We start from the raw sequence: 14,519 nt of genomic DNA, 5'->3' as shown, positions 1-14,519 counted from the left end.
TATCCTGTTTATTTTTTAATCTTTCCTTAGCCGATGGTCCACCAAAAATAGCGTCTCTACTTTCTCATGGTAGTGGCAAAGACTGCAAACATACTACTTTCTCCAGACTCATCAGTGGGATTATACTGGGTTTGTTGTCGTTGAACTCTGAGTGAAATAAAAATAAAATGTAACAAAAAAAATCTCCGCGTGAGGTGGGGGTAGCTTGAGTATTGGTGTTTAGTTTGGTACAATATTAACCATAGTTAGTTCCAAACCCCATGTGATGACTCTTCCTAACCATGTCTAGTTTAATTACATGTGTACATCTCTGGTTAAAGTTATAACTCACATACAAAAATAGAAAAATAGAAACAAGAAAAAGTAAAATTAACCCCAACATTTAGAGACAGAGAAAGAGAGAGAGGCGTTCAATGTATTAAAGCTAAAAAATAAAAATAAAAAGAAACAAACAAAAAGCCAAACAAAAACTAAGGATCTTCTCTACTCTTTTTCTCTATGCTCTCTAGATTTATCCTACCTTTGATTTGCTCGAAACCTTAGCTCAAAAATCTGGTATGTATATGATCAAATAATCTTTAAAAATCAAATCTTGATCAAATTCTCACACTGTCTTGTACCGATCTTATCTAAAAAAGAATCTTTTTTTTATTCGTCGAATTTATTTTTGTTATTTTATTATGGGTTGATTTTGATTGCTGATTTGAATTGGGATTGATCGGAAGTTTAATGGGTGTGATTTAAATTCATTCAGTATTGGAAGTTTTTTTCTGGGTAATTGTTGTTCTTGATGTAAGTAACTTATTTAATTCATGTTGATTTTTTTAATTTTTTGTGAAGTCATATGTATAGTTCTTGGATTGTGGAATTTGTTTGGATTATAAGATTTTAGACTTGAGCAATATATATGATCATGTTTAATATGGTTTGTTAAATGCATTTCAATTGGAAAAAAAAGTTGTTTATTAGTTTGTTTTTTTCTGATGTTCTGTGACAGCTTAAGAACTGGGTTTCAGTGTTTTTGTTATAGTTATGTGCATTGGTATGAGGTCAACACATTTGTGTTTTTTAAATATTTGTGATTCTGAGAAAGAAAGATTTTTTTTTGGCAGCTAAGTTATGGCATCAATGGTTGCAAAGGCATGTGCTACGACGTCGGCTCAATATTCACCGGCTTTGACAGTCTTGGAAAAAGGGAGTAGGAATAAGAGGAAATTCAGGGCGGATCCACCTCTAGCTGATCCAAATAAAATAATTTCTTCTCCTCAGTTTGAGTGCACGAGTTTTGAATTTTCAGCGGACAAATTTGGAATGATCCCTAGTCATGAGTTTTCGAATGGTTGTGATATGTGTAGCTTGAAGCAAGACGGCTCAGAAAGTTTGAAACTTGACCTCGGATTATCTTGCAGCGTAGGATCATCTGAAGTAGGTCCAAGTGAGCCTAGAGAGGAGGAAGTTGAAACAACTGAAGAGTTCCATGATGCCGATTGGAGTGATCTTACGGAATCCGAGCTAGAAGAGCTTGTCTTGAGCAACTTGGATACAATTTTCAGGAGTGCAATTAAAAGAATAATGGCCTTTGGTTACAATGAAGATATTGCCGCAAAGGCTGTTTTAAGGTCTGGTATTTGCTATGGTTGTAAGGACATTGTGTCGAACATAGTGGAGAATACATTGGGTTTTCTTCGTAGCGGCCAAGAGATTGACTTGTGCAGGGAGCATTATTTTGAGGATTTGCAGCAGATGGAAAAGTATGTGTTGGCTGAATTGGTCTGTGTTCTGCGAGAAGTTAGGCCTTTCTTTAGCACTGGTGATGCAATGTGGTGCTTGTTAATATGTGACATGAATGTATCTCATGCTTGTGCGATGGAAAGTGATCCTTTGAGTAGTTTGGTTGCTGATGGGAATGAAAATTCCTCTGCTTCTGTGCAGCCTTATTTGCAATCCGAGGCCAAAAGTTGCGAATCCAACAATAGAATTCCCTGTAAGACAAATCCTTCAGTTGCTTGTGCACATTGTTCGTCTGAGACTTCCAATGCCGCTTCTGTAACTTGTGGGCATAGCTTTCAGTTGGAGGCGTCTGCTATGACAGGAGTTCATGATGTCAAACCCAAATCTTCATTTGCCCCGAGTGGAATTGTTTCAGAGAAATATTCTTCAAGTTCTCTGTTTGACACTGTTGATAAAACATTTACGGCAGTTGGAACACCCAATCCTCCAACCGTCGACGAGGAGTTTGTTGGTAGTCGAAAGTTGTCTGGGATCACCAAAAGAGAGTACATACTTAGGCAGAAGTCCCTACATCTTGAGAAACATTACCGTACTTACGGTTCTAAAGGAGTCTGTAGGAAACTCAATGGTTTTGGTGGTTTAGTTTTAGATAATAAACTTAAGTCCATGGCAGATTCTGCCGGCATGAATATAAAGAATGCTTCATCAAAGATCAATAAGACCAGTTTTGCTGTGACTCAAGATAATATACACCATAGTATCTCAACAAATAATGGATTTTCTTCAACATCAGTATTTGGGTCCGATAATGTCAATGTTTCTGTTCCATTACCTAATGCAAATATCCCTTCTTCATTACCGCAAGTGAATACATCACCTGCATTGCCCGTTGCTGATACTGAGCTCTCGCTCTCATTCCCTACCAACTGCAACATCACCCCGATGCCTCTTCGTTATAATGCTGAGGGCGCTGTTTGTTCTCTTAATATGATTCCAAATGAAAAATCTATTGCTCAATGGGTTCCTCAAGACAAGAAAGATGAAATGATTTTGAAGTTAGTTCCAAGGGTTCGGGAGTTGCAAGGTCAGCTCCAAGAGTGGACAGAATGGGCCAATCAAAAGGTTATGCAAGCTGCTCGTAGACTGAGTAAAGACAAAGCTGAGCTTAAGACACTTCGGCAAGAAAGAGAGGAAGTGGATAGGCTTAAGAAAGAGAAGCAGAGTTTGGAAGAAAATACCATGAAAAAGCTGGCCGAGATGGAGAATGCCTTGTGTAAGGCTAGCGGACAAGTCGAACGAGCTAATGCTGCTGTTCGTAGGCTTGAAGTTGAGAATGCCGTACTAAGAAGGGAAATGGAAGCTGCCAAATTTCGTGCAGCAGAGTCAGCTGCGAGCTGTCAGGAAGTATCAAAGAGGGAAAAGAAGACGCTTATGAAGTTCCAGTCATGGGAGAAGCAGAAAGCTATATTTCAGGATGAACTTATAGCTGAAAGACGAAAGCTGGTGGAACTGCAACAACGGCTGGAGCAAGCTACAGATGTTCAAAACCAGCTCGAGGTATGTTTACTAGGGGATTAAGATCATAAATTCTTCACAAGATGCTTCTTGCCAAAAAAGTTTAGGCTTTAGCTAAGTTAAAAAGACTAATGTCTAGTTATGTACTAGGACCTTAACCTTTAATTCTTAAAGAGGAATTTTTTTTGCATAACTTAGGTAAGAAGATGCTAATTAACAAGCTTTATGCTAGTAAATTGTGTTTAAGGTCATATACAATGCTCAATAAAGTCGGTGAATAAGTGGTATTGTGGTAGCTTGGCTCTCCTCAGTCTGACATGTGCATGTCATTGGCAAACTGACATCTCTGTAGAAGCTACATGCAATCTGACTTCTGTGATGGGAATTTGGTACTTTGTTGCCTACTTGACAGATAAACCTAATCATGAGAAATATAAATGAACCTCTTGTATGTGTTTGCTTAAAAATGACTCGACACGGTTTTTGAACTTCTCTCTCTCTCTCTCTCTCTCCATTTTCTTTATTTTACTAACTTGTGTAATTTTAGAATCTGAAAACTGAACAAGGGAACTTTTGCCTGCTGGATTCTTTATCTGAGAGTAGCTTGACTCTCGTCTGTGCAAATTTCTATATGTATAAGCAAGAGTTGGGATCAAGAAGCATCTAACTAATGCAAGATCTTTTTCCGCATCTTTTGGCTTTGTTCTGTTAGTAGGAGTGCATAGCATATTTGTGCAGTGCCATTTTCCTCACTTTGTAATAGGGTGTTTTTGAAGTGGGATAGCTTGTTGTCTAAGTCGAATAGCTGTGCTGACAATGGGAATGAGGTATCTCCACCTCTCATAGTGCCTTGTTGCATTTTTATTCATGTGTTGAAATCAATATGCTTTGACATTGATGTCTGATGTGGACATAATGTTTCAGAAGACATCTCATATGATACCTTGATGTGATTAACTTTTAAAGGAATTTATCAAATGGATCTTGAGACATAATGTAGATGAAATGGTACTACGCAGAGTTACAGTAATAGGTTATTGGCACTTGCCTCCTACATGCATCATTGCAGTTGGAGGGCTCTTACAAGATTTTGCAGAAGATTGAATGGATATATTTTTATTTCTTGCTTCACTTGAGACTTCACATTTTCCATTTGTCTCAACTCTTAACATGATATCGAGTCTGTTTCACCCTTGCCAAAGTCTTGGTAAAACCAAAATCAGTATCACAAAGAATACTTTTTTTCAATGAAACATGTTTTTGAAAAGTTTGATAAGGGAGGGATAGCCTTGTGAAAAGGACCTTCTACCTCCACTCATGAGTTTAGGGGTTCGAGTCACCCGAGGGAGTGAAGAGTCACTTTTTGGGAAGGGGTTTTTTGAGGTGGGTGGGGCTATCAAAGAAATTCATGTCTCTGATCAAAACCATAGAACTCTTGCACTTTGTGCTTTTGCCTTTTGATATATGAATTTGCTAACGGCAAACAGTAAAGGGAAGTGGTTGGCTTTGCAGGTCTTTCGTAGATCTTTATACTTTCAACTGATGTTCTTATATTAATGTGATTTCTCCAGATGAGCTATGCTCTTACCGACAAGCCAATGTCTTGCAGGGTAGATGGAAGCAGGAAGAAAAGGCCAACGAAGACTTACTTAGGCAGGCTAGTTCAGTAAGGAAAGAGAGAGAAGAAATTGAAACTTCAGCCAAATCCAAGGAGGATATGACCAAATTAAAAGCTGAAAGTAGTTTACAGAAGTTTAAAGATGATATTGAAAAGCTAGAAAAGGAAATATCGCAGCTCAGACTGAAGACCGATTCTTCAAAGATAGCCGCTCTTAAAAGAGGCATAGATGGAAGCTATGCTAGCAAACTGGCAAACTTTAGAAATGCTTCATTACAAAAGGACACTCAAATGCCTAATATCTCCTCAATGGTGACAGATTTTGAGGAATACTCTCGGGATGGAGGGGTGAAACGAGAGCGTGAGTGTGTGATGTGCTTGTCGGAGGAGATGTCTGTGGTTTTTCTACCATGTGCTCATCAGGTGGTATGCACGACATGCAACGAGCTCCATGAGAAGCAGGGAATGAAAGAATGTCCTTCTTGTAGGAGCCTGATCCAGCAGCGGATTTCTGTGCGTTATGCGCATACTTAAAACGTCACTTCAGGGAATGAGTTAAAGCTATCAAAATAATGATTCATGAAACTTCATAATGAATAATGCATTTGTGTGGCCCCTTTCGGATGTCTGGACAATTATGCTTGCAATATGTGACTGTTTTCAAGAATGAAAAAGTAACATAAAAAAGAAAAGCAAAAAACAAAAAGAGAAAAGAGTGTTAAGTGTGGCCTTTGTAAATCATCTGTTCCCTTTCAAATAAAACTTGAGTTTTCCTCCTTGTTTTCTTTAATATGTGTTTCTTTATCGACCATATGTTTTAAGTGAACTTGGCCAATACTGTGCTCACTATTGCTCTGATTTTTGTGCATTAGAGTGAGGATCTCTCATCTGCAGCTTATGAATGCACTCTTTGTACATTATGTGACACTTTGTATATACTGGGCACTTCAGTTTCTGCACGCTTACATAAAATGATATTCTTGGCCTCTGAGAACCACTTAACAAGGTCTTGGTACCCAGAGTTACCCATGGTACTTGTGCTAGTGACAGGTAGCAGGTATTCAGTGAAATTGTCGCAGTATGCACAAAATGGCAAGGACGTGAGCGTTACACCCGGGAATAAAGCAGCTAAGACACCAGGATACAGAACTGCTAGCGCCACTGAAAATGCTTGTCTCCCCTTTCTCAAGTATGACAAAAATGATCAAACTTGTTACAGAATTAACGAAAACTGGAACTATTATCATCTTCTATTTGTGTATCCCCTTTAGTCATATTACCCTCTGCTGGAACAAAGAGCAACCTACCTTCCCTAAGCACACTGAGCTGGAATGCTGGTGCAATTGGAAAACTCAATGATAAGAATTATTGATATTGTAAGGGTAGTGGTGGCAAAATGGATTAAAAAAAATTTTTATCCATATTATCAACTAAAAATAGGTTGGATAATAAATTTTTTAAAAATGGGCCAAATATGGAGTTTATCCATATTATCCACTTAATAAAACTGATACTTAATGGATAACCAATGGATTTAGCTTTTACATTTGCAAAGACCCAAATTGGGAGTTCCTCAAATTTGAGAGACTAGAAATTCTCCCAAAAGTGATCACATTCAAGAAGCAATGGATAATATGGATACCCATATTATCCATCGGTTAACCCATTTTCTATATGTATTAAATATGGGCAGGTCGAATATTTTATTTATTTTTGCGTTACCCGTTTTCGACGCCCATATATGATCCGCCTGTTTGCCACCTCTATGTAAGGGCTTCAATAATAATGTGAAACTTGCGCATTTAGAAGAGAGTAGAACCCATAAGCTCAAGCTCTTTAAATAGCACCATAAGGAAAATCTAAGGGGCAGTTGGTTTTGTTTCATAATAGATGCAATTGTTGTGCCTTGAAATAATTATTTTTCACTTTGTTTCTCAGGAGTCAAAAATTTCCTGCAGCATATAAATGACTCATTTTTTCTAAACAGCAAGTGATTATTCATTAAATAGCATTAGCACTAAGATGGTGATGAAATCTGTACAACAAAAACAGTATGAATGTTGAACATGAAAGCGAGAAAAGCTCTAGGACTAGTTCTTTATTGTATTACGTTATATTATAAATATTATGGAATCGTCAGATACAAAGGCTCCTCAAATGATAGGCTATTCACTACACTCTATCAGCGAGAATTTGCTCAAGTTCTATGACTGCACTTATCATATAGTGCGCATAGTTATGTGTATTGGTGTAATACATGACAGAATTGATATTCATTTGAAAAATGTTAAACTCCTATGCAAGAATACATATCAAAAAATGAAATTTTAGTGTCATGTTAGATTGTGGAAATTCAACTTTGCAGTTTGTGTCATCCTGCCACGGAAGGGGGATCAAAGAAAGGTAGCTTGCTTCTCCCGTGGATGGATGACGACTTATGTAGTGGTCATCCTACTAGAATGCCTTCTTGGTCGAAGAGCCCCTTTTTGACTAGTAAGGGCGCAGGGAGCAAAAAATGGACGTTTTCTTCTCCTCTGCCCTCTCCTCTCCCAAGGCCAAGGGAGAGACTGCATCCCTTTCCTTCGGTACCTCTTCTACTTTCCAAGGATTATGTTTGAAGCTATATAAAACTGGTTAAACTTTCTTACATTAACTAATTAAGCAAATAAACCAACTTGAGACCAAGAAATAAGCATTTTGCGGCACTATGTCTTCACTACTAAGTCCAGGGATGGGACTTAAAAAAACAAGGTAAAAGCCTGCGTGACCGACAGAATAGTGCATCAGTTCATGAAATCAATTTTAGGTTAATGCAAAGCACCAGGAATTATAGTAATAGTAAATAGAAATAGCTAAGAATGACATGAAGAGACAGTGAATTTCTCATCCAAAAGTACAAATGCTGATTAATCACATGAGGATTATACCAGGGAGCAGTATTAATAAAAGCAAAAAAGCGCAAAAAGCCACAAGGTTCCTAGGGCTTGATGCGAAAAGCGGGAAGTGAAGCGCACAATCCACGACAAAAAAGTGGCAAACATGAATTGATTAAGTACTCTACTAATCAAATTGCAATTTGCAATAACTAATTTCAGTATTCAATATACACTAATGCTGATATTAATCCAGATCACAAAGTTGAGATTCAAAGAACATGTCGTTTCTCGTTGGGATTAGATTGTGTGTCATGCATTGAAGCACATATTTTTATGAAGTGCATGGCGTCACCTGTGAAGTGGTAATCCCACACTTGGTATTGCTCTTGCTTTAAGCGATGAAGCGATGGCTTTTAATAACAATGCTAGGGAGATAGGCCTAGCAGGACATGTGTTATATATCTGGTACAATCCCGGTTGGATAAGCCAGTACTTCCATATACCAGCTTTCACGGGGAGCAACAACGCCATCTTCTGAAGAGTGTATTGCTGCAAAGTTGAAGAACCAGATAGACAATCCATCAGAAAAATGATTAATGAATAGAACTAATAATCATTAGGCAACAGAACACATATATAAATGGAACTTGGATGAAAAGCAGAGACCACCCCAAAAAAAATATATCGGAACATCCCTTACCTCGGCGGCAGATCCACTTGGAGGGGTATGGGTTCACGTGAACCCATGCACCCTCCATGGTCCATGTATAGCACTGCTTTTCTGCTAAAACTACTTAAATTTCTATATGGCCACCCATGCCCAGGAGAGCACCTTGGTCTACTGCGGCCGTCGTGCCCCCCCCCCNNCCCCCCCCAAATGTAGAATCTCCATGCCCTACCTTTCAATTAAAATCCAGTTCTTTTATCTCTTTTTCTTCTTCGTTCTTTTCTGTTTCTTTTGTTCAACTTTTGTTCTTTTCTTTTCTTTTGATCTATCTTTTAATTAATTTCCCATTTTTCTGTTTGTTTTTTCTTTTCTTTCTTTTCCGTTTTTTTTTTTTTTGCCTTTTCTTTCTTTTTCTTGTTTATTTATTTGTTTATTTTGGTAATGACGATGATACGAGTTGAGGTTAATGAAAGGAATGAGAATTCATATCGCCGACCCCAACTTGATTGGGACTGAGGCTTAATTGTTGTTGTTCTTTCTTTTCTTATTTCGTTCATTCTTGGATTTTCAAAATTATAAAACATCGAATACCCATCTCTCCTCTAGCAGTGCACCCATCCTCCTGAATTCCTGGATATGCATCTGCTTTAGCTACAGAAATTTCCAATACTGCAGCAATAGCAGGTATTTATGTTAAATTGTGCCTGTAATAGGTAAATCATGGAAAAGCTCAGTTGGCCTAACAATATCGGTGGCTGAAACATTTAGAGTTTTGCTATCAAATAACCATAATTTTCTGTATTCCTTAAGTCAGTCGAAGGCTTCTACACTGAAGATCTAGTTCAGGCTCCACCCATGATCATCACACAAAAGAAAGCAAGATGATTTGTTGCTTTTGCAACATCTAACAGTCACCAACCACACACAGAGACAGTCCAAGCTTTATAGAAACATAACAGACAAAAGCATTCAGCTAGGTAAATTCAGTACCTCCATCTTGCTCATAATCTCTGGCTGTCAGAGCAGCAAGAACAATCAGGCCGAGCCACAGGCTACGTGAAATCTTCTTTAACACCATTTTACAAATAACACAAGCAAGGTACTATATTATCACTCAGCAATTAGCAAAACCAGCCTGCACGATAGTGAGTTAATCAAAATCTTTGCAAATCAACCGTGTTATATGGAGGCAACACTATACAAAATCTTTGCAAATCAACCGTGTTATATGGAGGCAACACTATACATACCATATTTTGAGGATTCCTCTTCCTTTATTATCACTTCCAGGAACTCTTCCATGGTTCGATATCCTCCTCCTATACTCAGTAAAGGAAAATGACAATACTACGCCAGCACCAGAAGCATATATAGCTCAAAATGATAGTTTATTCTTTCAGGCACTTACCAGGAAGACAAAAGAAGCATCCGCCTAGTGACCTAATCCAGCTTTACACTCGTAAGTCATATCTCTGGTGCTTTCCACCAGATACCTGTCACTGCAAATCATGTCACCGGTAAATGTTGCAGTTGAAATCATGATCTTCACAGAAAGTCAGATGAACTCCTAACAAGAAAGAATTTCCAAAATGAAGCTTATTTGATCTATGAAGTTTCAAATTTTCTCCATATTGATCTTTTTCAATGTAGTAATGACACAATATCCCAAACAGAATGCTGTAGTGGAGATTAATTCTAGGTCTCTTTTGCAGTTTTTCAATACTTCTACTGCAAATGTGAAGTTCTAAGGTCATATATGATCTTATCCCTCGTATCAACACCTATGATTAATCACTCGCTCATAAAAAACCCATCAACAGACAAATCAATAGGATCAGTGAGACAACATAGTCCGCAGTGTCGTGAGTTCAAACTTCCAAGAGTCTATATTCACAAAAATTTTGGCTTATAAGCTCCTTTTAAAGCGTTCTTTATTTATGGATCTCTATAACAACCAAAGTATATGCTCTGTATCGCACATCAAAAGGGAGATACCTAGCTCGTAGGAGTTCAGCAACTTATTTAATCTCAGATCAACAAGGATAGAAAAACCAAATTACAGTTCAAAAGAAAAAAAATCTCCAAAACTTGAGATTAATTTTATATTTGAAAGAATTGCAGTTGTTTACCCACACAGAACATAATCCCCCAGGAAACCCCCCCTCCTCCCCACTTCATTTCCAATTCTATAAACAGTGACCACCCCTTTAGAACCAAATTGAGTGTTTCCAATTCTATAAACAGTGACCGCCACTTTAGAACCAAATTGAGTGACCCAGAAAAGGGGGATAAGGGACAAAAAACGATAAATGAAACGCTAAAACCAGCAACCTGACAGAACAGCAGTCCATTTGAACATGTCTGTCATTTAGATGGAGTTTAGGCGGTACCTTTACGGAATCATCATTCTTAGATCACTCATCATCTTAGATATTCCCAGACAGTAAGCTCTGATTCTTGATGAACTGAAGTGGTGCATTTTGCTATACATAGAATAAACTGCCAAATCAAGACATCTCAACCAACTGCAACAGCCAACTCCTGGGTTTCATCAGAGCTGGATGTGCCAACATCAAGGTTATTAAACGTGCCCGCATGCACATTTCTAACATTTACATGATGAACCAGCTCATTGATCATTTCATTGTATGCTTCCTTTGGAAGGATTCCGGAATTTGAAATGTTAGTTAATAGAGTTAAGAATGAAGCAGAATGGCGGTGGTATCTATACAGGAGATTTTTCATCAACCTCAGATTAAAATGGTCAACTTCAATTCTAGCATCAACCATTTGAAGTAGGATATCTTTAACCATGCAAACATCACTTCTTTTACAAAAACCTGAGAGAATCTGATTATAGGTCTGTTTACTTGGCACTAGACCAACCTCCTTCATTTGGCGGAACAAGGCATATGCTTCTCCAACTTGACCACCAGTAAGTAGTCCACTAATAGCAATAGTGTAAGAAACATCATCTAGTTGGGACTTCTCTGAAGCAGCTTTCTTGATTAAGCTAACAGCTTTGTGAAATTTACCAGATTTTATTAGCCCATTTATTATCACCGTATTTATATGAGAATCAAGCCCAACGTGACTTCTAACAAGTCCATGGTACACCTTGACTGCCTCTCCTGTCCTACTTGACCTGCATAATCCAGTCAGTAATCCGGCAAAGGTATACTTATCTGCTACGAAACCTCTATCTATCATGTCATTGTAAAATTCAATAGCACCAGCAGGATAACCAGCTTTGCAGAAATAGCTAAGGAAAGAGTTACATGCAACTAAATCAGGTTGGATCTCGAAGCCAGTTATGAGCAGAGGTAATTCAACATATTGCTTAGAGAGACAGACAGTTGTAATCAAAGAACAAAGAGTATAAGAATCGGGTGTTAGTCCTTGCTCCCGCAAAAGGAAGAAAGCATTAATTGCATCTTCATACCTCCCCATTTTAGAGAGGCTATCTATTAACACGTTACAAAGAACCAAATCAGGGAAGCATCCTCTTGATTCCATGGTATCCAAGATCCCAAATGCCTTGCTTGGCATCTGGGACTCAAAAAATCCCTTGATCAACGACGTGCAAGTAACAACATTTGCTGAATACCCACTCTCTATCATCTTCTCAAGCAGGTGAGTCGCAGCATCCATGTTGCCAGCTTTACAGTATCCGTCTATTAATATACCCCAAACTCTATCGGATACAGGAACACCCAAAACTATCATTAGACCTAATATTTGTTTTGCCTCTGCTATCCGACCTCCTTTACAGTAACAACTCAAAATCACAGAAAATGTCTCCTCGTTAGGATAATAGCTTTTCCTCAACATAATATTAAGCACATCCTGAAGATTAACCAAATCATTGAGCTTACACAAGTTACACACAGCAATGCTATAAGTTAAAAAATTTGGAACCTGGGTTTCTTTCAAAACTCTAAGTGCCACTTCGACACGCTCAATCTTGAACAATACATCCATTACGATGTTCCTAGAGAAAGTATTTGGAGTATAACCACAACCCAATATTTCCTCAAACGTCTCGAAAACCCTATCATACATTCCACCAAACCAATAAATTCTCAACAAAAACATCAAAGTTTGTGGCTTTATTACACAACCAACCTCCTCCAATTCCTTAACTATCCCTTTCACTGTTCTAAACCTCTGCGTCAACCGAGAAACAATACCAATCATATGGGTCAATGTGGCCCTGTCATGAAAGTAATTATGTTGTTTTGCACACCATAAGAAAAAAGAAAATGCAAGAATGTCAGAACGGCAATTTGATATAGTTTTATGTACAACTCTAGGGGTAAGGATGATTCTTGAGGAAAAATAACTTTGTGGGTCATCAGAAATGTTGGAACTATCTGGAAACTTCTGGTAATATCTAGGGGAAAAAGAACCTTGTGGGTCATGAGCAAAGTATTGAATTTGTGAGCATAGACATTGGAATGAGGCTAAAGATTCCATTTTGAGCATTCGACGTGAAGCAACTCTTCCAGTGGAGAACCATATCCATAACATTTCCAGTATATAATACCAAGAAACGCAAAATGCAGCATATAAAGAACATAGGGGAGAGATTCTGAGGGTATTATTTCGACCCTTTTGACTATATTGATGAGTTTCGTGAGGATGGAGCTTGGAAGTACGGCTATGTGCTGGTAAAACCCTAGAAGACGACCAAAAACCCCCCCAGAAGAGATTAGCCGACTGAGTCCAAGACCCGAATCCGATTGGCGCCTGTTATTTTGGGCTTTAAGTATTGACGCGCACTTGTTCATCCCAATAATTAGTAAATATGATGTGGGGTAGCCACTTTTTAAAGTGCTATTTACTTTTTATCCATTATTTTTAATGATGAACAAAAGTAGCCAATAGTCTATTAAAATTTAATATAAAAAGACGGTCTTACCCTATCTTCTATCTCTTTTCCTTCCAAGCCCCTATCAAATTTTCAAAATCCTTTCTTTCGATCAAAATTAAATTGTTAAAGAAAGCAGGACACACGTAACAGTAGTTGATTCGAATTAACGTATTGTGATAGATTGCAAAAAGTGAGAGATAGAAATTAGAAACAAGCAAGCTTTCAGTAATTAGTGAAACTCCAATTACGATACATGAGTTCCAGATTTAAGTGGAGTTGCTAAAGTGTGAAGATGTTGCTAAAGATTTTGGGAAGAAGACTTCCAAATTAGAAGAAGAATAGTTCAAAAATTAAGGACAGATAGTCCTGAATTTCGAGTTCCAAGTTCAAAAGTTAAGGACATGTAGTCCTGAACTTAGAGTTACAAGTTCAAAAGTTAAGGACATGTAGTCCTAAACTTAGACTTACAAGCTCATAAATTAAGGGCAGTTATTCCTGAACTTACAGTAACAAGCTCATAAGTTAAGGATACTTGGTTCTAAACTTTATGAGTAGAAGGGTATTTTCGTCCGGGAGGGTAAAAGTTTATTAAAGCAGTGGTTAAAGACTAAAGACATTTTAAACAGTGGCTTAAGGCTAAATACATGTCTTATTACTGGCTAACCGTGCATTTCTCCCCAATAATTACTAGTGCGTAAAAATTGCAATCGCCCTTTTTAACTTATACTCGTTTTATTTTTCATTTGCATCCGTACCCATTTTTTTGTTACAAGCGTTTTAAAAAGACAATTTTGCTCTTCTTTAATAAAAGATTATTGACAAAACTGTAGATTGCGGGACAAAACTTCAGCGTGTTTTGGTATAAAGTTTTAGCAAATGAACTAAATAACTTCAACATGCATTAGAAAATTTTCATTAGAAAATTACATACTCCAGGACAAAAACTTAAGCATGTTTAGGCTGAAGTTTTAGCAAATGAACTAAAAAACTTCAGCTTGTTTAGACAGAAGTTTCGGATAAAACTCAGGACAAAACTGTAGACTGCATTACAAAACTTCAGCATGTTTTGGTATGAAGTTTTAGCAAATGAACTAAATAACTTCATCATGCATTAGCAAAAACTCTTTAGAAAATTACATATTGCAAGACAAAAATTTAAGCATGTTTAATCTGAAGTTTTAGCAAATGAACTAAAAAACTTATACATGATTAGTCTGAAGTTTAGCAAATGAACTAAAT

The 14,519-nt window shown here is 37.6% G+C and overlaps 2 protein-coding genes across 3 annotated transcripts; one reads left to right on the top strand and one right to left on the bottom strand.

The window, feature by feature from the left end:
- Positions 1–397: 397 nt before the first annotated feature.
- Positions 398–5,690, top strand: LOC109237990 (putative E3 ubiquitin-protein ligase RF298). Of its 2 annotated transcripts, none has more exons than XM_019404411.1 (3): positions 398–555; positions 1,113–3,288; positions 4,856–5,690. In XM_019404411.1, exons 2-3 carry the CDS (start codon positions 1,120–1,122, stop codon positions 5,396–5,398), a joined length of 2,712 nt encoding a protein of 903 aa, XP_019259956.1. In that variant the 5' UTR covers positions 398–555; positions 1,113–1,119; the 3' UTR covers positions 5,399–5,690. The 2 variants fall into 2 exon arrangements, with proteins under 2 accessions (XP_019259956.1, XP_019259957.1); XM_019404412.1 differs by having other exon boundaries at positions 4,818–5,690.
- Positions 5,691–7,723: 2,033 nt separating this feature from the next.
- Positions 7,724–13,157, bottom strand: LOC109237989 (putative pentatricopeptide repeat-containing protein At1g16830). The gene is made up of 5 exons (XM_019404410.1): positions 10,798–13,157; positions 9,816–9,906; positions 9,658–9,726; positions 9,398–9,542; positions 7,724–8,289 (listed from the first exon to the last, which is right to left on the bottom strand). The coding sequence occupies exon 1, from the start codon at positions 12,935–12,937 to the stop codon at positions 10,925–10,927; it is 2,013 nt and encodes a 670-aa protein (XP_019259955.1). The 5' UTR covers positions 12,938–13,157; the 3' UTR covers positions 7,724–8,289; positions 9,398–9,542; positions 9,658–9,726; positions 9,816–9,906; positions 10,798–10,924.
- Between the last annotated feature and the right edge of the window lie 1,362 nt (positions 13,158–14,519).

This window comes from Nicotiana attenuata, unplaced genomic scaffold (genome assembly GCF_001879085.1).
Source record: "Nicotiana attenuata strain UT unplaced genomic scaffold, NIATTr2, whole genome shotgun sequence".
Lineage (NCBI taxonomy): Eukaryota > Viridiplantae > Streptophyta > Magnoliopsida > Solanales > Solanaceae > Nicotiana > Nicotiana attenuata.
Note: the sequence above shows the minus strand (reverse complement) of the source record. Positions and strands in the feature narration are given on the sequence as shown.